This window comes from Rhipicephalus microplus, chromosome 5 (assembly GCF_043290135.1).
Source record: "Rhipicephalus microplus isolate Deutch F79 chromosome 5, USDA_Rmic, whole genome shotgun sequence".
NCBI lineage: Eukaryota > Metazoa > Arthropoda > Arachnida > Ixodida > Ixodidae > Rhipicephalus > Rhipicephalus microplus.
This window is the reverse complement of record NC_134704.1, coordinates 99,333,433-99,361,218: the sequence shown is the minus strand read 5'-3', so window position 1 is coordinate 99,361,218 and position 27,786 is coordinate 99,333,433. Positions and strand designations below refer to the sequence as shown.

The following is a 27,786-nucleotide window of genomic DNA, read 5'->3' as shown; positions in this document are numbered from 1 at the left end:
TGCTAGCCTGTTTCTCATACCCTAATTATTGCTTTCCATCGTAGTGTAATTTCCTGTAGCAAGCTCATTTGTTCATTTCACTTATTCATTCGTTTATTTCCATCATAAAAATCCTATATAATGGCAGGGGCCTAGAAAAAAGCTGGTCTGGGCAGCTTGAGGAGCTCTTGGACTCGTTCTCTATGGTGGCGGCAGTTGGTGGAGATGGCGAAAGACGTGCTTATATTCATAATGACAGCAACATTTAGAATGACATCAACAATGATTAACAATTAGACAAAACAAGCAAGAGTAAATTAACAACAATAAAATTGGTAGATACCACTAATTACAGTAGAAATCGATGTTATGTGAAGCACGAATGAGAAATGTTGATATGCCACTTTAAAATCAGCACGACATTAGGAGGTGGAGGTGAATGATGCCGTATATGACTTCCATGTAATGTAATTATTATGCTTGGATGTGTCATTTACCTTCGTCATCTATTTACTTCACGTGATACCAAATTGAGTATATGTGGAGCTAGCGAAACGGCTACGAGCCCACTATGACCATGGTATGTAGTCATGTTCATACATGACACGCGTGTGAGGATTATCACCTTTGCACCAAACATATATTTCGTCATCATTTGACGTCACGTAACACTAAATTTGGTATATGTGGAGCTAGCAAAACGGATGCGAGCGCATCACGAAGGGCCCAGTATACTCCAATGTAGCATTGACGCACGCGCACGCTGGGCACACCAACGCTACGTTAGCAAAACGCGACGCCAAGCGCGACCGGCGTGACCAGCGTCCGTCGGCGCGGCCCGACGGCAGCCGGCGCGGCCCGACGGCAGCCGGCGCGGCCCGACCGCAGCCGGCGCGAAATGCGACATGCTGCATTTCCCGCCAATGCGTTATCAAGACAACAATGCGTCTCCCTCTTTTCCTAATAGAAGGATGCCAGACGCGCTGAAACGTGCATGCGTCAAAGCAACGCAGTGCGGCACGCGCCTGCAATTATATGGCAGGACCGGCATCTGGCATGGCAACGTGGGCCTGGGGTGACAAGATGAACGCCGGCGAGCACGCGCGCCGCGTCACGCCAAAATGTTTTGGCGCCTTCACTGTGGCATGTAGTCATGTTCTCACATGACTCGCACCTCACGATTATCATGTTTGCACCAGTCACTTACCTTCGTCATTCATTGGCGTTACGTAATACCGAATTTGGCATATGCGAAGCTAGTGAAACGGCCGTGAGCGCATCATCAGTGTGGCATGTAGTCATGCTTTTACATGACACGCGTGTCGCGATTATCCTGCTTTGATTTTTCAGTTACCTATGTCGTCAGCTCGCGTCGTGTAATACCGAGTTTGGTACATGTCTAGCTAACAGAACGGTGGCGAGCGCATCACGAGCGTAGCATGTAGTCATGTTGTTACTTGACACGCATCTCATGTTTATCATGTTCGCACCAGTATCATACCTCCGTCATTCATTCACGTCCCGTAATACCAAATTTGGTATAGGTGAAGCAAGCGAAACGGCCGCCAGTGCATCATGAGCTTGGCATGTGGTCGTGTTGTTACATGATGTGTATGTCATGATTATCACGTTTGCACCAGTCGCTTAATTTCGTCATCTATTCAGGTACCGTAATACCAAATTTGGTATATGTGACGCTAGCGAAATGGCCACGAGCGCATCATGGGTGTGGCATGTAGTGATTTTGTTACATGTCACGCATGTCATGATTTTTATGTTAGGGTCTGTCGCTTTTGTTCGCCATGCAATCATGTCATACCATACCAGTTTTGCAACATGCCATGTGAACGAAACCACCGCAATAGCTGCAGGATTATGAAATGTAAATCATAACATTCATGACATACTTGTCATGAGTTTCATGTTATGACAAGTCAAATATGCTCTTAATACAGTCATGGTATACCATACCAAGTTTGGTATCGACACGACTATTCAAAAGGCCAGGAGAGCTAAAAGTCGTAGGCGGATAGATAGATAGATTTATAAACAGATAAACAGATAGATAGATAGATAGATAGATAGATAGATAGATAGATAGATAGATAGATAGATAGATAGATAGATAGATAGATAGATAGATAGATAGATAGATAGATAGATAGATAGATAGATAGATAGTGTGGTAAGAGTGCTTCTCACAACCAAAATCGAAACTGGAAGTGAAACCGACAGCGGAGAATAACCGACGAAGACGAAAGTGTGCACGGGGTCAGACGAACGTGAGCGCGTGAGTTTCGGAACAGCGACGGGCAGAGGAAGAACGCGGCCAGCTAGCAAGAGCGCTAGGCGTTGGGCCTCAGGGGACCGAACCAACGAGCGGGTGTCACCAACCCAACCGGGACGAGCGTGGCATGTTCCTGAGGCGAGTGGCGGTTCCGGCCTGGGCCTGACATGCTGTTCCTGTGGCGGACGAGCGTGCGGGCCAGGGCAAGCGGCTGATCCTGTCCAGACTCGGGTCCGGCACAACCAGTCACCGAGATCGTGGCCACGGTGCCACGTCGGAGTCGGTCCGGCACAACCGCCAATTGAAGGTGCGACCTCGGTGTTGCGTCGGCCGCAGCGTGGGGCCGCCTGGTCCAGCACGAGCAGCTGATGGTCTGCTCGTGAGCTCCCGTGCACTTGGCAACCTCCCCGTGGCGAGGTTGCGTCGTCGACGCCATCGTCTTCAGCGGGAGCGTGAGTGGCACCCGACGGAATTAGACTTCCGAGTAGTGAGGACGCGTGGGTTACCCGCGGGCGCGTAGACATAAGGACTGTATGACTGAATTACGGAGCCAGTGTGTTGTACAGATAGCCACAGTGTTGTGATTGTTTTGTGTGTGAAGTCAATAGATGTTTCTCTTGTCCTTGTCTTGGGTTTCTGCGTCTGAGGGCCCAAGAACCACCACAGATAGATAGATAGATAGATAGATAGATAGATAGATAGATAGATAGATAGATAGATAGATAGATAGATAGATAGATAGATAGATAGATAGATAGATAGATAGATAGATAGATACGCTCAAAGTCGCTGAAGTTCGCTAAGAAAGGCTTCGCATATTAAAAAACAATATATTGTGCAGAACATAAACATAGGTGTGCGTGAGGAATCAATCTATTTTATACAAGGCAAGTGTTTACATCCTCAAGCACGTTCTTCAAAAAGGCCATCATATTAAAGGCGATAGCCTTTCTTGGGGATCTTTGACGCAAAAGTTCAGGTCTGTCTGTCTGTCTGTTTGTCTGTCTGTCTGTCTGTTTGTCTGTCTGTCTGTCTGTCTGTCTGTCTGTCTGTGTGTACATTTGTCTGTTTGTCCACTATTAACAGCACCAAGTACTTGAAACGGCCGATTGTATCCGCAGCGCCCACCAATGCTGCTCAAGATTTAGCGTTCATACTTGTGCAATTCTCAATAAAAAAGCAATTATTGCGCATGCCTGGGGCGCCATAACAACATGTATATATTCTGCATGTGCGTCTTTTACTATAAAAGGTATACTTAAGTAATTTTAAGGACCATAGCGCTTATCACGCTACGCTGACCATGCAACGCTTGCACGAAAAGGCGAGTGTTTCCAACGCTTTGCTAAGACGAGATGGTTGTGGCACCTACCCGTCGCTTTGCGTTCTACACCTTATCACCTCTGAGACGGGCGCACACACCCGTCTGAGAGCCACGCGCTTCGTTATCCAAGAAAACTGCCAGATGGCGCTCATGTCTCACGTGTGACGTGACTTGATGCGCTCGTGATGCAATCTAACGCAGCGCCTCCAGAATACCATTAACCGAGTTGCTTGCGCAGAATATCAAATAAATGTTTTGTTCACTCTCTCCACACGCAAGACTGTCGTCTTTCGACGACATTTGCAGATTAACATGCAGATCCAGGGCCAATTTTTTTATTAAAACAATGAAAAAAGAAGAAAAGAAGAAAAGGGTGACTGAATAAGTGAAGCTAGTTGAGACCGCGTTATGTTTGATGTATTAATGCCAGCATTTTCGAGTGAATTAAGCAATCTGGGTAATTTGTTTTCAACATTTGCATGTCACAATTGGTTCGTGAGGGTGGTATAAACCATACTTCACTGTGACGGCTGGTACAGGTTCCTCTGTTTTTTTTTTAGATAGGCTATTTTCGTAAATACGCTATTTGCTGAATTTATATTGTAGTGTCGTACATGAAACAGGAAACAGTTGTAGAAGGAGAAGATATTTGGGATGTTGTAATGCCTTAGGAGGTGCTGAGTGTGAGGTTGGCATGTTATATTTGGGTAACATGATGGTTCTTCCTGTGAAAAAATCTGTACAAAGGACTGCTTAAAACTTTACAAGCTGTAAGCATTATCAGAAAGTAGTGAACACTCAATCATAATACTCCAACCCTCCTCCTTTCCCACAAGCCTGTATATTAGCCTAGAAGGAAAGGAAAGGGAAGCAACCAAGGACAAACCAAGTTTTGCCAGGTCAGATTTTATTGCAAACAGCACACAAACTGCATCTGGCCTTAATTTCTTCAAACCGTCCTGCCTCCTTTGCTTGAAGCTTGTGTCGTCGCAGTGGGCCTACAATAAAGTAATAAGGCAAAAAGTCATACATAGAATATATACAGATTTTCTCTACAAGCACTTAATAAAAACCGAGTTCACGATATCAAATATTTTGTGTGGCTTGTTATGAAACAAAAGGATGATAAAAAACGACGCAGCACCAATTTCCCATAGGGCATATTTGAGTTAGGGGCGAACAACCGACTTGCTTAGTGCACATATACGGCACTGTTCAGGGCCGACAGACAGGCCGACAGACAGGACGGATGGACACGAACAGCAAATCTGTCGCATACGATATTATTAAACTAAAATCTTTTTTTTTGTTTAGCGAGGTTTGGTGTGGTTCCGCGTGTCACTGAAGGGAAGAACGAATACCCCATGGCAAGCCAAACAAAATTTAGTTGTGTTGCAACTGTGCAAGACTACAAGAGTCTATAGGGAAACGAGTGAGTGAAAACATTTATTGAAAAAAAAAGAGGAGAGGTGCAGCCCTTTTGAGGCTTCATAGTGGGTGGAGTCCTTATTCCGGGACCTCATTGGTGACACTTGCTAACCTAGTCCTCTGGACCAGGGCCCTTAGGGCTTGAACATCCCAGCAACCCAGCAGGGTCACGTCCCACTCCTCCCTGGTAGGGTTAGGGTTGGGGGGAAGAGCTGAGTTTAGCTGGTAAGCCCGAATGATGTGGTAGGTTTCAGCCATCTGCCCACAGCATTGGCACTTGCCAGTGAAGGAGGAATCAAAGTGTTACATGATTGCCGGGCACAATAAAGTATTGGTGAAAAATCTCAGCAAGATGCGTTTATCAGCCTTCCCCAGCTCCTTTGCAGGAGGTGGGTATTGGCGATGCTGATACCTGCAATAGGTCGTAATGACTTTGAATGCCAGCAGATATCCGCCTTCGGGTTGCAGGCACTCAGGATCTAAGTTGGATGCCCGGTGAACGAGTTCCCAGGCCGCCGTGTTCGCGGCTTCATTCCCCATTTTTGGCCCTGGTGGCCTGGAGTCCAGACTAGGCAACGAGTGGTAGAGTCGATTCCCCGGTTGCACCGCGTTCGTAGGCTTGCTTGTCTAACTCTCCAAATGGCCATTCTACAACGACCGATGTGAAAGTGCAGGAACGCGAACATCTGCCAGCAAAGGAAGACACGAACGCGAGCGTTTGTTGGAGGTATACGGGCCTGGCGTTTCCCGTGACGAATGCGGCGACGGTATGAGAAACCGATGAAACGCAAATAGTGAATGCATGCAGGACCACACGCTCGGCTAGACACACCATTCGATTGGGGAACGGCGCTTTAACTACGAGGATAAACAAGCATACTCATGTTAACCAGCTTTCGCTCGCATAACCCGGTGTAGACGAACGGAGCCTGATGCATTTTCTACTGTGCAAGTTGTGTTTACTTCGCTCAAACTGCTTTTCGTCACATGATTGAGTCAATAATTTCACAATATATGCGGCGATATACTCAATCTACTCGCAATACAACAGGCACTCACCTCACAAACACAGGGAGAAGTAGTCGGCTCCAAGCCATCTCACTTGACTTGTGTAATCCAGCGTTTCGTCAGCTAGAGCAAGTCGGGAAGCCGGACAGTCTCCAGATGGTTTAGCATTGCAGTACGAAGCACCCTGTCATTTACACTCTAAATTTCTTGTAAGTGCGCTAAGTGTGAGGATGGTGTCGTAGCGGAAGCTAGGGTAACGGTGTAGTGAAACGCAGCTCACACCGTAGCTTCCACACCCGCGCCAACATGCAGTTGGTGCAGTGCGGCGGAGAAGGAACGCCTGGCCGTGAGAAGCAACATGGCGCTTGTTGCCATAAAAACCAAGACTAGAAACATTGTGGCTTAGCAAGCGGTGGAGAGTGGTGGGTCAAAGGCTGACATTACCGTAAAACACGGAAACGCGCGCACGTAAAGGTTCCCTAAGTCAGGCGCCTTTCGACAGTGTCTGATATGCAAGAATGCCGGCACGATTATTGAGTTGGGTGCACGTCAAGGAACCTCACGCGACCAATACTGCTGCGTGGGTACTGCGAGTGTGCACAGGGGAATAATGAAGAGTACAATTAAGGGAATTTTACGGTACGGTGTGCCACGTAATTGTATCAGAGTCCTCACACGCTAAACCGCAAAGTTTCACTTAAACATTTACACTAACAGAGCATGCACAACCTCAAGCACGTACCGTCCATTCAGCTTTTAAAGATATTTTGTGGTCAATATACCTTGCCAGTCCTCGCCAATGACGCTGTTGTTTTGAGTTCAACTGCCCAATCGTTATGGGTCATGACTCATCACACATATTTACATTGGTTAGAACATTTCAGTCACATGCGGAATGCAAATCGCTTAGAAAACCAATGCAAGTGCTGAAAATCTTAACCTGCTCCACGCTGGTATTCACTTACGTTTCCAGTTTCCTTCTCATACCTCTCCAATCACGCTAGTGTAACTTAAGCTAGACAAAACCCTGTTTAAAAGAACGTTAAAGCAGGAGCGGACCCAGCTACATTTATTAAGGGGGTGGGGGACGCCTAAAATATCACTGTAGAGGGGACGTGGTCATGACTGTTTTTACTATTGTAAGAAAAACCCTTCGCCGCACAAATACTGTTAACGTGTGCTCACAGGTATTTCAGTCATTTGTCTTAATTGGTGATAGGAGGTAGAGTAAGAGCACCGAAGTGAAGGGGGGCGTGCTAACACAGGCTTTGGGGGGGGGGCGATTGCCCCTACTACCACCCCCCCTCCTGGACCCGCCACTACACTTAAGGGATATATATTGTCGAGTTACAGAGATAAATCGTTCTCTGAAAATACGGCTGTAGATAATTCCATGACAATATGCACATTACTTTAGTTAAGGAGTAGATAACTGCCAAAGATTCATTTCTTAAGATCGTGTTGAAAGCTGCGTGCGTGACGTCATATATTTTAATGTTATTTTTTCATACTTGTTTGACACTTGTTTAATGAATTTTTTGGGAACTTGATATATTATTAACAGTCTTGGACCTCTCGGATGACATTTTACCTCATTGTTACGGAATATACACTACGTAAGCCCCAGCCTACGCCCTCAAAATCTGTCAGGAAACTCAAAGTTTCGTTGTCACACGCCTTATTATAATTTTTTGCGCGAATCAGTAGTTTTCTAAGCATCTATTCTCGGCAAACGTGGCCGTTTTTGTATTGTGAAAGTGCTATATTAATGCGAGAAAAAGCAGTTTTTCTCTTTAGCGTCCCTTAAATTTACTTACATATCTCCCTCTACTAATCTCGTTTGTTCGACATTTAGTGCAGCTGCGTACGGCTCCTATTTTGTAACGAGCAGCTATTCCGGGAACTGCTAACATTGGTTTCAGCTTTGTACCTCCTCCACCACACAGGAAGCTCGTCATATGATGGCTTTCCTTAAAATAATTTACCAAATGAGCTAATGAGCTAGGCACGCCAACCTTTTTCGCTTTGCAGTGAAACTTCGGGGTGAAAGAGAGTTAGAGAGAGCGAATGAATAAAGACAAAGGTAGAGAGGTTACCCTGGGCTGAGCATGGTAGGCTATCCGGCACGGGTGAAGAGGTGAGGGGGAAAAAGTTAGAGGAGAGAAGAGTCGCTGCTTCAGCCGACGCGTGCCAATTTCGCGCTTGACATTGCAGACGACGAATCAGACCGGTGTCCTTGAGAAAACGCAACAGTGATTTCGTTGCCTTCAGAAACTGTAATAGGTAGCACGATGGCCCTAATACCTCGACAGTGAAAGCGCTCCCGTCCAGCTGACACAAGAATGTCCAGGTGAAGTCTTTCAATCAAAAGAGTCAAAGGGGTTGCCGAAAGACTGCGAACTCAAACAGACTCACTTCATTCGCCTAACATTGGGAACAATCGTTTCTGCGTACGATGCGAGAGTATTAAGTGCAGTCACTGGTTCTCTTTACAGTTCATGCAAGAATGCCCCCGACGTCACGTGGCATCTGCTGGTGCCTCTCCTGGAAATGTACCATGAGAGCGACCGTCTTTTTACAGCTCAGTGCGAGTAAGTATCGAGCATCGTTTCTTCAAAATGCCCGAAGCTTTCGTCTGCTATGCTTCATGCCGATCGATTGACGTCGCCGCTATGCAGTGGCGTAGTGAGGGGTTGATTCAGGAGAATAAAGACCCTCAGCTTGAGTTTTTTTTACTTCTTTTAAACGTATGTATTTGCGCACATAAAAGTGCATACACGAATAAAAATAAAGGAAGGAAAGTTTGGACACCCGCCTCACCACGAAAATCGCTATTTACGCCCCTGGCAGCGAGCTGTTACGCCTGGTTGAGTCGTTCCTGTAATTGTTTAGGTAATGTTGACCGTAGGTGCTGTGGGTATCTGAATAAATATGGATATAATAAATAAATAAATCATACCATATCCACAAAGTGAATGATTATCGAAGCTTCGCGGACTCTCAGCTCAGCGTCATCTGTTCGTCCACCCTCCGATCAAACTCCGATCAAACTAAACCACGCATAACACGCATCCACTGCATCTAGTGATCACTTCACGCACTGTCAGGTAGCCTCGACGTGCGCGCCCGTCGAGGCACTCTACGTGCTGCAACAGCGTAGCACCATTTAGTGTATACATTGTGAGAAGTAACGGGTGGCTACTATGGAGGACGGACTGAGCCACAGTGTAAGCAGCTTCGTCCCTAAAAGCATACTACAGAGAACAGAACGCTTTTTTTTCGTAATAACAATTTCTATGAGCATACAACGTTCAACGAATTACTAAAATTACACTCTGAAGATCTCCGTCATGCGGTGCTGTGCAGGACGGCCCGAGGTTTTCGGGCAGATGAGCTTGCTCCGAGCTTGCTCTGCAGCGGCCGTGGCATGAAAACAGTAGGGAGTGCGTGATGAGAACAATGACAAAAAATAGCATAGCGAACGCCGGCTTAATACCCAAAAATTTATAATAATGATGTCGTAATGAATATCAAGGAAGTGTGCTTGCAGCAGTCACCCAATGAGTGCTTAGCAACGGCTCTGAAAGACCGCTATTCTGCTTTCACTGTGAGTGCGCTGCGCCTTCCGTGCAGGCCTGGCGCTTGTCTTAGAGGCCAAGCTCTTTAAGCCGTGGGTCGTGCATCCGCGATGTTTGTAGTAGTAGTTGTGACGCGAACGGACAACGGAGGTAAATGACAGGTACGGGTGCAAAAATGATAATCCTCACACGCGTGTCATGTAAAACATGACTACATGCTTAGCTCATAGCGCAGTCATGGCTATTTCACTAACTTTACATACACCAAATTTGGTATTACACGACGTGAATGAACGACGAACCTGATTGCCAGGCGCAAACATGACAATCATGACATGGGGGTCATGCACGGCATAATTTACTTGCCTACCAAGGTTGGGGCTGGTATTGCAAACGTCAGTGGTGCCGTCGTTACGTGACTATAAACATCATACTTGCATTTTCTTTAGATACGTGAGTGTGCATAACATTTCGACTTGTGTTTAGTGTGTACTACGTTCGTCCGCCTTGTAACGTTGTGCTGATTTTGAAGTGACATATCTACCTTTCTCATTCGTACTTCGCATATAATTGATTCTCTTTATACGTGAGTCTTACATTTTTTTTGAGGGGCGAAGTTTTTTAAGCCGTGGGTCATGAGTTATCGGTTTATGTAGATGCTAGCCACCTCTCGTTTAGTTCTTGGAAGGTCCACTAAATGGCGATACTAGTATACATGATGAAAATGTGATGAAAAATTCAAGACGGCGGTACTTAGATTGTACACAAAAGAGGTTTAAAACCTTCTTGGTGGACAACTACACAGACAGACAGATGTGGCCAACGAACGGGCGGATGGACGGACGAATAACAGTTCAATGATAACACTCTCCGAAGTTCTGTCCCACACATCATCATTCACTCCATGGAGAAACTAACAGACGCTGCTTCCGTCGGCCTTGTAAGGTGAGAGAGAGGGAAGGGGAGGGACAGTTTTGCGCAGTGGGGTATATGCAAAGTTAGTGAAACACAGACATATGCATATACCAAATTGGGTATATGCAAAGCTAGCGAAACAGCCACGAGCACATCATGAATGTGGCATTTAGTCACGTTGTTACATGACACGCATGTCATGATTTTGTTGCTAGAGTCTGTCACGTGTGTTCGCCATGCACTCTTGTCAAACCATACCAGTTTTGCAACATATCATGTGAATGAAACTACCGCAAGAGCAGCAAGACGATGACATGTAAATCATGACATTTATGACATACATATCATGACTTTTATGTTATGACGAGTCAGTTATGTTTGTCATGCAGTAATCTTATTTCATACTGTCACGCGGTCGTGACGTGGCCGAAGACAGGAGACTTCGTGTTGGGATTTAGCTGTTTATTTGGGCGAACCTGTGCCCGGTAAACGGAAAGGCCAATTACAGCAGCAGTCTTGCACAGATAGCAGTCTCGGACTGATAGCGGCGAACGGAGCGTCGGCCTTCGATCAACTACTACTGACAAGCGGCGAAGCGCGTTGGCATTTATACTCTAGCCATCGAATGTTCTAGCGTTATCGCTGGCGGTGGCGTAGGTTCCAGAACAATCTGTAACGTTCGCACAGTGGGCGTGATCTTATCGAAATGCTCTAATACAGTCCGGAACCTTCTCGAAAACTGCAGGCGCGGTTTGCGCTGAGAATCGTGTGGTGTTTTGGGACGATAACGAAAACTTGGGAAATGAAACGTGGCATTGCCCCCCTCTGAAAAAAGGCATCGTCCCGATGCTTTAACTAAATATGAAAGTACAATAATAATGCAAAAAAGTACAATGAATAAATTACGATGAAACAATCATACCAAAAACACTGTTTTAGTTTGTTAACGCGCATGAAACGGCTTGAGGCGCGTGACATGGACGACTTCAGGTCGCGATCGGCGTCGTTGAGAGTTCATGATGCCGTCGGGGACAACCTCGTAATCAAGTGGGCCGAGACGTCGAACCACCCTGTACGGTCCGAAGTAGCGTCGCAGAAGCTTTTCACTTAGTCCACGTCGGCGTATCGGCGTCCACACCCAAACACGTTCACCGGGCTGGTATTCCACGAAGCGTCGTCGAAGGTTGTAACGGTGGCTGTCTGTCGTCTGTTGATTCTTGATACGGAGACGCGCAAGTTGTCGGGCTTCTTCGGCACGTTGAAGGTACTCGCTCACATCGAGGCTTTCTTCGTCGGTGACGTTGGGTAACATGGCATCGAGCGTCGTTGCCGGGCTTCTTCCGTAGACCAATTTGTATGGAGATATCTGCGTCGTCTCCTGCACCGCCGTGTTGTATGCGAAGGTCACATACGGAAGAATGGCGTCCCACGTCTTGTGTTCGACATCGACGTACATTGACAGCATGTCGGCGATCGTCTTGTTAAGCCGCTCGATGAGGCCGTTGGTCTGTGGGTGGTATGCTGTCGTCCGGCGGTGGTTTCTTTGGCTGTATGCCAAGATCGCTTGAGTTAAGTCGGCAGTGAATGCCGTTCCTCTGTCGGTGATAAGGACCTCCGGGGCGCCGTGACGTAGGACGATATTTTCGACGAAGAATTTAGCTACTTCGGATGCACTGCCTTTTGGCAGGGCTTTTGTCTCGGCGTAGCGGGTGAGGTAGTCGGTAGCTACCACGATCCACTTGTTTCCGAAAACCGACGTCGGGAACGGCCCTAGTAGGTCCATACCAATCTGCTGGAAAGGTTGGCAAGGTGGATCAATTGGCTGCAGAAGTCCCGCTGGCCTTGTCGGCGGTGTCTTGCGTCGCTGACAGTCCCGGCATGTCCTCACATAACGAGTGACGTCGGTGGTAAGACGTGGCCAGTAGTACCTTTCTTGTATCCTCGCGAGCGTGCGAGAAACACCGAGGTGCCCTGCCGTCGGATCATCGTGCAGGGCCTGCAGGAGTTCTGGTCGCAGAGCTGAAGGCACCACAAGGAGGTACTTAGCTCGAAGCGGTGAAAAGTTTTTTTTTTTTGTAGAAGACCGTTTCGTAGGAAAAATGACGCAAGTGCGCGCTTGAATACCTTCGGGACTTCGGCGGTCCTGCCTTCGAGGTATTCTATTAGGGCCTTAAGTTCCGGGTCGGCCCGCTGTCGTTCAGCGAAGTCGTCTGTAGTTATCGTTCCCAAGAAGTAGTCGTCATCCGGGTCGTCGGGTAGCGGTGGGTCGACAGGCGCACGAGAGAGACAGTCGGCGTCGAAGTGTTTTTGCCGGACTTGTAAATCACAGTAATGTCATATTCTTCAAGTCTCAGGCTCCATCGTGCGAGGCGACCTGAAGGGTCCTTCAAGGTGGCTAGCCAACACAAGGCGTGGTGGTCGCTCACAACTTTGAAGGGCCTGCCGTAGAGGTAGGGGCGAAATTTCGACGTAGCCCAGATGATGGCGAGGCACTCCTTTTCTGTTGTGGAATAATTTGCTTCTGCTTTGGATAGCGATCGGCTGGCGTAACTAATAACCCTTTCAAGTCCGTCAGCCCTCTGCACAAGAACGGCGCCAAGACCTACGCTGCTTGCGTCAGTATGTATTTCTGTCTCGGCGAATTCGTCGAAATGGGCAAGTAACGGAGGCGTCTGGAGGCGATGTTTAAGCTCCTGGAAAGCTTGTTCCTGTGGCGTTTCCCACTTGAATTCCACGTCAGCCTTGGTAAGGTTAGTGAGAGGATCGGCGATGCGGGCGAAGTTTTTCACGAACCGCTTATAATAGGCGCACAGGCCCAGAAATCGGCGCACGGCCTTCTTGTCAGTGGGCGGCGGGAAGTCGGCGATGGCGGCTGTTTTCCGTGGATCGGGACGAACTCCAGACTTGCTGATAACGTGCCCCAGAAACAAGAGCTCCTCATACGCAAATCTGCACTTTTCTGGCTTCAGTGTGAGTCCGGACGTCTTGATGGCTTGAAGTACAGCTTCAAGGCGCCGAAGATGCTCGTCGAAACTCGAGGAAAACACGACGACGTCGTCCAAGTACACAAGGCAAGTCTTCCACTTCAATCCTGCCAGTACTGTATCCATAACGCGTTGGAACGTTGCAGGCGCTGATCAAAGGCCGAAGGGCATCACCTTTAACTCGAAGAGGCCGTCTGGTGTTATAAACGCCGTCTTTTCTCGGTCTCTTTCGTCGACTTCGATTTGCCAATAGCCAGTCTTGAGGTCCATTGACGAAAAGTACTTGGCGTTATGGAGCCGATCAAGTGCGTCGTCTATTCGTGGGAGAGGATACACGTCCTTTCTTGTGATTTTGTTCAGGCGGCGATAATCGACGCAGAAACGTAGGGTCCCATCCTTTTTCTTCACTAACACCACGCGGGAGGCCCATGGACTCTTGGATGGCTGGATAATGTCATCCCGCAGCATTTCATCAACTTGTCTCTTCATGGCCTCACGTTCTCGTGTCGAAACCCTGTACGGACTCTGACGGAGTGGTCTGGCATTTTCCTCGGTTATGATGCGATGTTTCGTTATTGGGGTCTGCCGACTTTTCGATGACGACGAAAAGCAATCTTCGTTTTGTAGGAGCAGGGCCTTGAGCTGTTCTTGCTTATCGTTCGGAAGTCTGGGATTGACGCCGAAAGCTATGGGAGGGGCTTGGTTCCTCTGAGCAGGTTCCGCAGAATCGGCGAGGGCGAAAGCACTGGTGGCTTCGACAATTTCTTCGATGTATGCGACCGTTGTTCCTTTGTTCACATGTTTGTACTCATTGCTGAAATTTGTGAGCATAACCGTTGCTTTGCCTCCCCGCAGCTCTGCAATTCCTCTTGCGACGCAAATATTTCGGGTGACCAAGAGATGCTGACTGCCTTCAACGACGCCTTCCAAGTCAGGTGATTTAGGAGCGCCGACTGAAATAATGACGCTTGAGCGAGGCGGGATGGTGACTTGTTCTTCCAGCACATTCAAGGCATGGTGTCCTGACGGCGTGCGCGGCGGTAGGGCTGCTTCTGTGGATAACGTTATCGACTTTGTTTTTAGGTTGATGACAGCACCATGGAGGCATAAGAAGTCCATGCCAAGGATGACATCTCTCGAGCAACGCTGTAGGACTACGAAGTCTGTAGGATAAATACGGCCGTTAATGGTGACTCTCGCTGTGCAGATTCCTGCAGGCGTTACGAGATGACCTCCGGCTGTGCGGATCTCAGGGCCTTTCCAAGCTGTCCTAACTTTCTTTAACTTCGCGGCGAACGACCCACTGATGACAGAATAGTCGGCTCCAGTATCGACGAGGGCGGTCACACTGTGGCCGTCGATAAGAACGTCGAGGCCGGTAGTTCGCCGTCTCGCATTACAGTTAGGGCGTGGCGTCGGGTCACGGCTGCGTCGGCTTGTTCCGCTGCTTCCATGTTGCGTCGTCAGGCCACCTTCGGTAAGTGAGCTTTCGCCGTCAGGGCTTTGCCTGGTTGGCGTTGTGTTCCGAAAGCTCCGTCGCGGCGTCGTCGTCGTCGGAGGATCTTCGGTAGTTCGTCGCACAGCAACCGCACCTCCACCGGTTGCTGCCCTTAGTTTCCCGGATACGGGCTAGGAGACCGGCCCCGCGTTGGGCCGGAGCACTGCCGGGGGTGCGGGGGCATGCGGCGGCTGGGTGACGGCGAACGGGAAGGACTTCGTGGTGTCCATTGAGTTCCTGTCAGGTAGTCGGCGATGTCACGTGGCCGTTCCCCTGGCTGCGGACGTGGTGCATCGATGGCGAAGCCACGCAGTCCCATCTGTCGGTACTGGCAACGGCGGTAAGTGTGCCCGGCCTTGCCGCAGTGGTAGCACAGTGGGCGGTGGCCAGGGGTGCGCCAAACGTCGGTTTTCCTCGGCGCACTGCGCTGGCCCGCTGGCGAACGGTAGGTCGTCGATGGGGGTGGTGGCGGCGGTGGTGTCTGGCGACGGAAGTGCGACGGGGCGGCGTTTCGGCGTGGACGGGGAGGAGCGTTGTGGCGCACTGCAGCGGCGTAGCTCATAGTTTCTGGGTCGGGCAGCGGTGTTTGGGGAATTCGAAGCGATTGCCGAACTTCTTCTCGCACAATGTCGGCGATCGAATCCACTTGAGGTTGCGCCGAAGGCAACAGTTTGCGCAGCTCTTCCCGCACGATCGCTCGGATCGTTTCACGCAGGTTGTCGGAGTCACTGGCTTGAGCAGCAGCGCATTCTGGAGTCAGGCGACGATTATACTGTCTGGTGCGCATGTCCAGGGTTTTTTCGATGGTGGTCGCCTCGGATACAAATTCTTGGACGGTGTTCGGTGGATTCCTCATTAGTCCCGCGAAGATCTCTTGTTTGACCCCTCGCATGAGGAGACGAACTTTCTTCTCCTCAGGCATGTCTGGGTCAGCGTGACGAAATAGGCGGGTCATCTCCTCTGTAAAAATTCCAACCTTTTCATTTGGTAGCTGAACCCGGGTCTCTAATAAAGCAGCGGCCCTCTCTTTGCGAGCGACGCTCGCGAACGTTTGCAGGAATGCGCCACAGAAAACATCCCACGTTCGGAGCGTGGACTCCCGATTTTCGAGCCAGGTCCTTGCGGTGTCTTCCAAATAGAAGAACACACGACGCAGCTTTTCGTCATGGTCCCAGTGGTTGAGGGCGGCGACACGGTCGTAGGTTTCTAGCCAGGACTCCGGGTCTTCGAATGATGACCCATGGAAAATTGGTGGTTCCCTGGGTTGATGAATTATCATCGTGGGCTGGGACGCTGCGGTTGTCATTGTCGCTGTAGTCGCGGTCATGGCCTTGGTCTTCCGCGCCTTGTCTTGTAGAAGCCCGTACTCCGGTGGTAGCCCTTGCTGTCGGCGGCTTTTTCGCTGCTCCTGGTTGGCGTCGGTGTCTTCTCCGCGACGTGGCCTGGGTACACGGCTTGACGGTGGCGTCCGGTACATGAACAAAGCAGCACCTCCACCAGATGTCACGGGGTCGTGACGTGGCCGAAGACAGGAGACTTCGTGTTGGGATTTAGCTGTTTATTTGGGCGAACCTGTGCCCGGTGAACGGAAAGGCCAATTACAGCAGCAGTCTTGCACAGATAGCAGTCCCGGACTGATAGCGGCGAACGGAGCGTCGGCCTTCGATCAACTACTACTGACAAGCGGCGAAGCGCGTTGGCATTTATACTCTAGCCATCGAATGTTCTAGCGTTATCGCTGGCGGTGGCGTAGGTTCCGGAACAATCTGTACCGTTCGCACAGTGGGCGTGATCTTATCGAAATGATCTAATACAGTCCGGAACCTTCTCGAAAACTGCAGGCGCGGTTTGCGCTGAGAATCGTGTGGTGTTTTGGGACGATAACGAAAACTTGGGAAATGAAACGTGGCAATGCCAAGTTTGGTATCGATGCCATTATCCAAAAGGGCGAGGAGAGTTAGAAGTTGTAGGTGGCTAGATAGATAGATAAATAGATAGACAGACAGACAGACAGACAGACAGACAGACAGACAGACATACAGACAGACAGACAGACAGATAGATAGATAGATAGATAGATAGATAGATAGATAGATAGATAGATAGATAGATAGATAGATAGATAGATAGATAGATACGGCCAAAGTCGCCCAAGTTTGCCAAGAGATGCTTCGCATTTCAAAAAAAAATCGCAGCATATATACGGAGTGAATGATGATCAGTCGGGCGAAGCTATGGAGGGTTTTTATCGCTAAACCACGGACTTGTTTTTCTGTTGGTCCGTGCATCCGTCTTTCTTTCGCACTAGCGGCACCTGTTTTGTCATTCATTAACTAGGCGTACACGATCCGGTCACAGCAGAAGGGCATACCAAGGGCTTTAGGAGCTTCGCCCTTGAAACAGAGCATGCGAGCTTTGGCCAAGCTACAAAAAAGTGAACGCCAGTGCGCTCCATGAGTGAAGGGGTTCTTCATTTTTATACCAAAATCTCAGCACTATCTTCTGGCACATTCCCACATAAAAATATAGTGCCACTTCTCTGATGGAGCGTGTTGGCATTCACTTTTGCATATATAGCTTGGGCACAGCTCATGTGCTCCATTTTATTTGTGGAAGATCCTTGTGTATGCGTTTCAACAAGTCTGTAGTATGTGCTTATGATCAATCAATTTTACTCTCGTGTGTCAAGCTTCTCCTGAAGAAAAAAAAACGGGTGGACAAGGGGAGGATGAACAACGTTAACAGATAAGAAACGACATTTGGCCGACACGGTGGAGATGCCACTACAAAGTCTTAGATTGAAGAAAGTGGCCAACAGAGCAAAACAAGGGTTCTACATGCCGAGAAGAAATGCTAGCTGAAACCTGTGCGTCGCATTAGTAAAACACAAGGTGTATCAAGAAATGAAAATAAATAACCATAGCAATACTTATATGTCAAGGAACTGCCTCCAGTAAAGATACCGGTATCTAACAGAAAGGCAAACCATAACAGTGCCTAAATGGCTGGGTACTGCAAAGGAAATTGTGGAACTATACACGTACTTCCAAGAAAGTAATATTTTTGACGTCAAGTGTTGCGAACGGCTGCTAACGCACTCTTTGCCAGGATTCATTTAAGTCTAAATAACTGTTTTTCTTACAAACCTGCCTAGGAAAAGTCGTAGGTGCGAATTCATAGCGTACCCAAACATCTTCTGGAGTGCTCGTCCAAACGACCTCCGGCATTTTGCTAGAGCGTGTTTTTAGCCCAACTGTTGAAGCAGTTCCCCACCTAACCAATCTACACGTTTTAGTAGTTAAGTGGAAGCTCAAACCAAGCGGTAACCATGGCTGTTGTGAAACACGTAGTCTGCTTCTAATCGTAATATTTCACTTCCTTTAAAAACTTCATTTTTGACAGCTTTGCTCGTTTAAGCTGGGAAAATTATGTCCCTTGATGTCATAAACACCGTGAAGTGTGATAAAGAGAACGCTGCTTGTTTCACAGCATGCAAGGCTAACGTTGCATATGAAAAAAAGTGTTTTTGCAGACGAGAAGTAGGGCTAGAGAGTACGAGCTGTAAATTAGGAATAACCCCGGAGGTTTTTTTAACAGAGTGTTCAAATGATGCGGGTGCACGCTGAAATTCGTGCCAGCCCCTGTTATTTTTTAAGGAAGTACAGAGATGAAATTTAAGGCTTGAGGGAAGCGTGGTGACAGGTCTGTTAGCAGACTATTTTTAATACTGACACAAATTTTTATAATTTTGGGATTGTTGCTTTAAAAAAAAAAACAAGTTTCCAGAACCCAAAAATTGGCATGAAGGTGCCTGAGAATACATCGCATATATTTCAGATGCGAAGCACCTTAGGAGCTCAATCCGGCGTGCAACGCATGCGCATCCACTCCCATTCTCCCTCATACGCTCCTCACCTCTCTCGCCTCGCAATGCAACGCAAGCAGCGTGTGCCAGCGGGTTTCCAGATTGAAAAAAAAAAGCGCAGCATATCCACAGAGGGAATGGTCGAACGCTTGACGATTACAGTGTTTATACGCCGCCTCGAGATTCGCTTGTCTTTGCGTACGCTTCACCGCAGCTTCGCGGGCTCTCAGCTCGGGATCCGCTCGTGCACGTTGAGCAGCCGTTTCGAGAGCTCTTCACGGCGAGCGCGTGCTGCAGCCGCTTTCCGAGCCCTTCTCTCCGCCGCCTTGTTTTCGTCGTACATTGCGACGTGCACAATCGCAGTGACTGCCGGCAAGAAAAGAGCTGCGCCAAGAGCAGACGCACGCTAGAGCAGGAAAGGCAAGAGCACGCGTTTCCAACGCTTCGAAGTGGAGTGAAGCAGGCAGCGCCCTCTAACGAGCAATTCGAGTAATGGTAGAGTGCAAGGTCCCTAGATGAAACAAGTTTGCTAGGTAGCGTCACTCATTGTTCTCAAGCAGTCCTCCCCGCTCTGTCGATTACTCCTCTTTTTCTCTGCCATCCGCGTCTGTGATTGGTGCATTTCTTGCACGTGATCTTGCGAACAGCTGGTGGTGTTATTTATTATTATGCAAAAGTTTCAAAACGAGTACGCATGCAAGGTTGCTAGATTCTTCTTCAGTTTGCAAACTTCGCTGGGACGAGGCGGCGAAACGCGGCCCCTTTCGTTGCCCGCTCCCTAGGTGGCGCTTCCGATGCCATTTCACTTCATGATGTACCTACAAGGATTAGAGGCAAAATTAGAGGAAAGTGGACTGGGCTTCAACCTCTCTTTAGTCAAACAAGGAAAACTTATTGATCAGGCACTACCAGCATTAATGTACGCAGATGATATAGTGCTAATGGCCAACAACAAGGAAGATTTGCAGAGATTGATGGACATCTGCGGTAATGAGGGAGATAGGTTAGATTTTAGATTCAGTAGGGAAAAATCAGCAGTCATGATTTTCAATGACAACGAAGGTAGTGAGCTTAGAATACAGGAGGTCACGCTAGAGATGACAGATAAATACAAATATCTGGGCGTATGGATAAGCAATGGGACCGAGTATCTGAGGGAACACGAAATATACGTGACGACTAAAAGTAACAGGAATGCAGCAGTCATGAAAAATAAGGCACTGTGGAATTACAATAGGTATGATGTTGTGAGAGGAATATGGAAAGGGGTCATGGTTCCTGGGCTGACGTTCAGCAATGCGGTCTTGTGCATGAGATCAGAAGTTCAAGCAAGATTAGAAATTAAGCAACGTGGAATAGGTAGGCTTGCTTTAGGAGCTCACGGGAATACACCAAATCAGGGAGTACAAGGTGATATGGGATGGACATCATTTGAGGGCAGGGAAGCTAGCAGCAAGATAAAATTTGAGAAGCGATTGAGAGAAATGGGGGAAGAGCGTTGGGCTAGGAAGGTTTTCAGCTACTTGTACATGAAGAATGTCGATACAAAATGGAGGAAGCGAACCAGGAAGTTGACTGGTAAATACGTAGAAAACAGCAGGTGGCCAAACCAAAAAGAACTATCGATTAAGAAAAAAGTGAAGGAAACGGAGACTGACATGTGGAGAATGGGCATGATTAAGAAGTCCGCACTAGAGATCTATCGAACTTTTAAGCAGGAAATTGCCAAGGAAAGGATCTATGATAATACTCGGGGTAGTTCTCTACTGTTTGAGGCCAGGACGGGAGTACTGCGAACCAAGACATATCGGGCCAAATACGAAGGGGTCGACACAGTATGCAGTGCGTGTGGAGAGGAAGAAGAAACTGCCGAACACTTGATAATGTTCTGTAAAGGGCTTCACCCTATAGTTCAGGATGATGGCGCAGAGTTTTTCAAAGCACTGGGATTTAGGGACAGCGAGGGCAAAATAGACTTTAAGCGGGTAGACTTAACTAGAAGGAGGTTATCTGATTGGTGGCTAAAGTCAAGGCACGAGTGAAAATTAAACTCTTCACTGCGAAGTACGAATCCTCAACTTCATTATTTAAAGGAAAAAAAAAAGATAAATGTAATGGTTAGTTCACTAAGTATTACGGCTAGGTGGCGTTAGCCGCCGCCCGATCTAAAGGGTACAGCCACATCCATCCATCCATCCATCCATCGACTAAGATCCCTAGATGAAACAAGTTTCCAAGGTAGCGACACCCTCCCTTTTCCTCCTCGCTTATTTGGCTGAAGCGCCCCCTAGAAGGTTTAAAACTTTCATCCAAAAGCGAATGTTTGGCTTCTGTTGCTACGGTGAATAGATGTAAACGAAGCAAAATGGAACAAAATAAGACGTAGAATAAACAGTTACCTTTATGAACATAAACGGCACAACACAAGAGCAAGCGGGATGTGCGGTACTCAACCGGCAACGTTCGGCAGTTCTATACTTTACACCACTAGCCATGGCGTCTTGCGTAGTACATTTTAGTTCCACGGCCGCGGTATTTCGTCCAGTTCTAACTAGTCCACTTCTCTGGTTGTGTTTTGTTCGTGCTGTGACACAGTGTACGTGCTTCTTGCTGGATCTTGTAAGTGGCCACAGGGCGTGACGTTGTGATGATTGATTACAACCGGCTTGTGCACACGCAAGAAAAAAAAAAACTACGACCAGACTGGAACGAACACTCGTCCAGCAGCATTGCGATGACGTTTTTTTTTTAATGTGCCCATTTGGACAATCGTGATGCCAAGTGATTCTGATGCGGTGCTAGGAACTTCCTGAAAAGTAAGAGCTCTACTGGTGAGGTGAAGCAGCGCGTTTTGGCTCAAGCGGGAACTGGCCAAGAGTGAGATGTTTCTGAAGGTGCCTTGATTACAACCTACAGCTGTTCTGTATACGTGCATACCCACATGTATTTGTACCAACTGGCATGCACTAGACACGCATTAGACGCGCGCCTGGCGTTTCAATAAAAACCGACAAGTGAACTCGCTTCACAGATCCGCGTCGACATACGTTGACGGAGTTGCACGAAAGCATTCGCGTGAAATGGTTCATAGTTGCACTTCATGGTGCGCTTCATCTCGGAAATCACTGAAAGCACGAGGTTTGTTGAAGAGAGCGAAACTATTTTCTGTTGTTCACGGCAACGCAGCATTGCTGAAAAACGCAGATGTTGCATTGAACGAGCATGGCGAAACAATCTTGGTCGACTTAGCGCACACCGAAACGCTCCTCCTCTTCAGTTTATGTTCTGGCTACGATTTTGTCTTTGGTCACGGCGAGAATCCGGCTGGAGCCATATGCGCATGCGTACTCGTTTTGAACCTTTTGCATAAGAATAAATAACACCACCAGCCATTTGCAAGATCACGTGCAAGTAATGCACCAATCACAGACGCGGATATCAGAGAAAAAGAGGAGTAATCGAGAGAGTGAGGAGGACGGCTCGAGAACAATGAGTGACGCTACCTTGTTTCATCTAGGGACCTTACATTTGACCGGTAACCGCGACGTAATGGATCCTATGCACAGTGTTGAAGGGAGTTCTTGCCCTTAATTTGTTGTTGCGGGAGTTATTTTCAGTGATAGTGCACTAAGGTTATTACGAGTGGGCAATCAAAGCACCAGCTCTGTGGATAATGCGGTGCCACATGTCGGAGATGCGAATACGATGCCCGAATCTTGCAGGTATTGTAATAATTAAGCCGTATTGCGTTTTTGTTCTTTAAAATTCAACCATATATATTAAAAAAACCGTTGCAGTGGCCTTAGGGGTAAATGCTAGAGGAGTATGCACTTGAATTCAGCTGCATGTTAGAGAAACCACAGGTGACCCAAATTTTCAAAGTTCTTCAACACGATGTTCCTCGTAATCGTATAACCTTAGTTATTGTTATATGATGAGGCACACACCACATTCATCTGATGCTGCTGTAGACATTGGAAGCGTAAAGTCTAGAACAACTTGTTCGTTCCAGATAACTCAAATTTACAATCCGAACGTTTTTTGAAGAGAAATACCACACGTATTCAATAAATGCGTCTCCCTTATAAGGCTATAAAATGCAAAATACAATGATTTCAGCAAAGTCTTATTGAACACAATTTATTGAACGCTACAACAAACAAACTAAAAGTTACTTTTGTTCACGCGGTATGAAAACTACTTCACCGTGAACATTGTGCTCGTAGTCCTTCAAGATATCGTTTTCCTGGTAGTGGAGAAAACCTCCTCGGTTTTAGAAAGGCTCAGCGAGCGTTGGGCCGCAGTGCCATGAATACAGTGAACTAGTATATACCATGAAATCGAGGTGGTTAAAGGTGGGAAACAGACACGAAGCGCAAGCCGTATGAAGTGTCCGTGTACCACCTCTCGTTTAGTCCTTCGAATGTCTGCTGGATGGCGGTGCTTCTATATGGGGAATATATGATGAAGAGATGCGAGATGGTGGTACTTGGAGTGTTGAATAGGTGGACGAACGGACACACAGACAGATGCATGAACGGACGCGGATGGCTGCACAGATGGATGGACGCATAGACGGACGCATGGATGATCGCCGGAACGGACGCACGAATGGACGTGCGGACGCATGAACAGATGCACGCATGGACAGGCGGATGGACGCACGGACGGTCACACAGACGGACTCATGGATGAACGGAAGCAAGAACGAATGGACGGACAAATGCTTCGCGCCACTCTCCATCATTCACCCCGTGGATATGCTGCCATTTTTTTCTAGGAGGCGTTGACTGAAGAGAAGAAGCGTTTCAGTGTGCTCCAAGTTGACCAAGATTGTTTCGCGGTGCTCGTTAAATGCAATATCTGTGTTTTTCAACAATGCTGCGTTGCCGTAAAACAGCAGAAAACGGTTTCGCTCTTTTCAACTTACCTCGTGCTATCCGATATAAAGCACACCGTCAAGTATAGCTATGAAACATTTCACGCCAATGCTTTCGTGCAACTCAGTCAACTTACGTCGACGCGGATCTGCGAGGCGAGTTTACTTGCCGGTTTTCATTGAAACGCCAGGCGCACGTCTAATGCATATCAAGTACATGCCAGTTGGTACAAATGCTTGTGTGTATGCACGTATACAGAGCAGCTGGAGTTTGTAAGCAACGCACCTTCAGAAACATTTCCCGCTTGACCAGCTCACGCCTGAGCCGAAACGCGCTGCTTCGTGACACCTCACCAATAGAACTCACTTTTCAGGAAGTTCCGAGCACCACATCAGAATCACGCGGCATCACGATTCTCCAAATAGGCACATTTAAAAAAAAAAACCTCATCGCAGGGCTGCTAGTCAAGCGTTTGTACCAGTCTGGCCGTAGATTTTTCTTGCGTGTGCACAAGTCGGCTGTAATCACTCGTCACAACGTCACGCCTTGTGGTCACTGACAGGATCCAGCAAGAATCGCGTTCATTGTGTCACAGCACGAACAAAACACATTCGGAGAACTGCACGAACTACAATAGACGACGCGAGATGCCATGACTAGTGGTGTAAAATATAGAACTGCATAACGTTGCCAGTTGAGTAACGCACATCCCGCTTGCTCTTTTACTCTAAGACTAATTTCGTTATATTTTGTTTCATTTACATCTATTGACCATAGCAACTGTACCAAACATTCGCTTTTAGATCAAAGTTTTGCACCTTCTAGGGGGCGCCCCAGGGACATAGGCGGGGAGGAAAGGGAAGGGCGTCGCTACCTTGGACACTTGTTTCATCTAGAAACCTTAGTAGAGCGATTGCTGCATCGACATCTAGTGAGCACTCCGAGTATTAGCCTTAGAGTTTCCTAATATACACTAGAGGGAACTCTGGCGCTAGTGTCTATGGGAGCTGCAACGCACGGCGCTTCAGCGAGCATGGAAATGATGGATAGTACACACATTTGTCCAATTTTTGTACTTGTGGCCTGCTTCTGGCTCCGTGTGTGTTCATGTGGCTTGGAGCTGTTTCTTCACGAAAACATAAATTAGCAAAGGTTCACCGTTTGCGCTTCACAAACTTATCGTTTCAAGCTTATGATTTCGAATCGGGTCACAAAGTTAAAAAGGGCTCGTTCTTTCCTTCAAAAAAAAAAAAACCGTAACCAGCAATAAACGATGGTACAAGTACAATTCGTCGCCCGCAGCTACGAAGACTAGGCAAACGTGTGTACTACCCATCATTCCCATGGTCGCTAAACGATCGCAGCGCCAGAGTCCCCTCTAGTTAATTTTAGAAAACTCTATGGTATTAGCACTTCTCTACGACCACCGCGTTGCTACGACGTAACGCAGGACTGACTAACGACTGACCCACACCTTAAGCCCCCCAAGAAACGACTGCTCGTGCACCACTACCGTTTACTGGCCATTCCGTATACATATGCACTGGATCTTGACCTCCAAGGTAGTTCCGGTGGGAGATTTTTTTCCGTGCGTTCTTGAACAATAAAAATTCGATGCGTGCGTGCAAACTAAAAGCGCGCTGCGGGTCTTTGCATGCGATTGGACTCTTCTGTCTCTCACTATCCATTAGCAGCGATTGGCATGTTCCGGCAGGAAACACCGGTGTAATCACTGCGTGCTCTGCGCATGCCCAGGTTTTTCTCCTGTGCAACGCCGCGATGACCACCAGTGTCAACGCCACCACCAGTGTAAGCGTTAGCGCCCCCTGCTTCGCATCTACACATTATTCCTTTTCGCGGCAGATGGTGTTTTTTTTTTTGAAATTCCGCTACATTAAAAGGACATTTTCGGTTTCGATTTCAAAGAATCAGCTTTTTGATGCTGTGTCATGGCAGAGTGACGTCACGGAAAAACAGCAATTCGCGGCATACTATAGCGTCAGATCTCTCGTCTGCTCGTGGAATACACGTAAAGAACGAGTACATTGTCTCAAGCAATGCTGACGGCAATTTCTCTGCTCTAGGCTGCATGCGAGGCGCAGAGTTTGCCAACTCAGTTGAACTGCATTGAGCCATCGGGATAATGTCAATTGCGATGGCGCTGACTTGCTGATTCTCAGCGGTGAAAACTTCACCGCGTCCAGTGCGAACGACGCTGTGTTTCGGCGGCAGGGGAGTTTCGGTCGCTGTAGAAAGCGGATGTTTCAGTGTGAACTAGGCTTAACGCCACGACCCTTTCGTCGAAGCTCCATGAGGCTCTCCGGAGCTCCGCTCTTGACGACCAAACCTGGGCGACCCAGCACGCCCGCGAGGCAGCGTCGAGGCAAGCCCTTGACGTCCCCTCATGGGAGGCTTAGGCCCGGCCACCTAAACCTGCTGGTCTCTTATAATAAAGTTTATTCCTCCTGTTAGTTGACTATGGTGCGCAGAGAGTGCTTATGCTGCATGCCAAGGTAACTGAAAATGTCTCTTTTTTCCATGTCTCAAAATCGTGTCAGTACACCTTTAAGACTTCACGTTGAAAAATTAACGTTTTCGAGGGGACATGTATTTTTATTATTAAACGCAGTGCCTAGCCCATTAAGCATTTTTTTTGTTTGATTTTCTGTTGGCATCGTGACTAAGAATTGTTGAAGTATGACGTCTCAAACAGAAGATATTGTTAAAAAACTCAGTGGTGGGGGCTCCGCTAATTTTGACCACTTGTGGTCTTCAACATGCACCAAAGCCTAAATGCACTGGCCTCTCATAATTTGCCTCCAAGCAAATGGGTCCACCTTAGCCGGGATTCGATCCATCGACCTTCGTATCAGTAAACGAGCGAAACAGGCACTAGACCAAACGGGCAGCGTATAGATCGCAGAAGCACAATAAGGGCCCCAACATCTCGTCACAGTTTCTTCGCGGCCTGTAGGAGTATATTTATTGTCAAATACTCTCAGCATTTGCGGGCTGACAGTACTTATGGGTACATAGGAGTACATTGTACAATGAGTCCGATTAGACACTGACTGATAAACAACAAACAAATCAGTAAGCCTCATAATGAGGAAAGGAAGTGATTGGAATGTTTAACAAATCATACTACACATTAGTAACGACTACCACAACAACAAACAATGCGTAAGCCTCGTATTCAAGAAAGCCCCAAAAAACTTATAAAAGAGCACCGATTTGTTAAAGCGTACAAAAATACACTTGTACTTTTTTCACAAAACTCTACGCTATCCATGGTAATAGTTCTTTGGGGAAACTTGTTTCTTATTTCTTTGAAAGACAGTGAAAATGAAAAATAGAACGTGTTGCAGCGTGGTGCACATTACCTGCCGTCATTATCATGACAGGTTCTACGGGTATGGCGATGCGCAGCTTTGAAGTGCTCGTGCTTATATCTATCCTTATGCGTTTATCATAGAGCAAGAGAACAGATCTCATCCCTGCCACTCGTCAGCGCCAAGCATGCATAGGTATTCCTACAGCATTTCGAAAGCACTGGCTTCTATACTAATGCCTAATACTTTATTATAGAAATGTCATGCACTCCCACATGACATGAAGCCTACTCATGTTTCTCACAGGAACAAGAGTATTAGAAACACCAAAAGCGATAAGCTGATATGAAGCGCTGGTGCTCGCGACGATGAACATCAATCAATTACAGTGCATGGCATCTAACTAGAATAGACGTTAGCCTGACGTGATGGTTCTACCGTATGAGTACAAATGTATGGTTAAATAAAATTCGATAGTTAGCCTTGCAACTACTACTGACGTTTTACGAACATTAGGGCCTATTTGAGAAGTAGTTCTGTGAACTCACATGGTTCTGCGGTAGAATACGTGATTGCCACGTAGAATACTTGGGTTTGATTCCTCACACTTGTGCTTTGCATTTGTCCTGTCAACGCTGCCGATTACCGGTTTTCCTGAACGCTCACGCATTGAAATTGCCCATGTCGGTTTTCGTGGTTTCTGCGTAA

General features: G+C 47.6%; 1 protein-coding gene across 4 annotated transcripts in view; it reads left to right on the top strand.

Annotated features, from left to right (window-relative positions):
- The window catches only part of LOC142817880 (uncharacterized), a 259,330-nt gene that overhangs the window by 67,323 nt on the left and 164,221 nt on the right, over positions 1–27,786 (top strand). For 3 of the 4 annotated variants that reach the window (XM_075895812.1, XM_075895813.1, XM_075895810.1), the window contains exon 2: positions 8,522–8,617. The exons of the other annotated variant lie outside the window; for it this stretch is intronic. In XM_075895812.1, coding sequence (XP_075751927.1) covers positions 8,533–8,617 — 85 coding nt within the window. In that variant the 5' untranslated portion in view covers positions 8,522–8,532. The remainder of the gene's footprint in view (positions 1–8,521; positions 8,618–27,786) is intronic. 4 annotated transcript variants of the gene reach the window in all.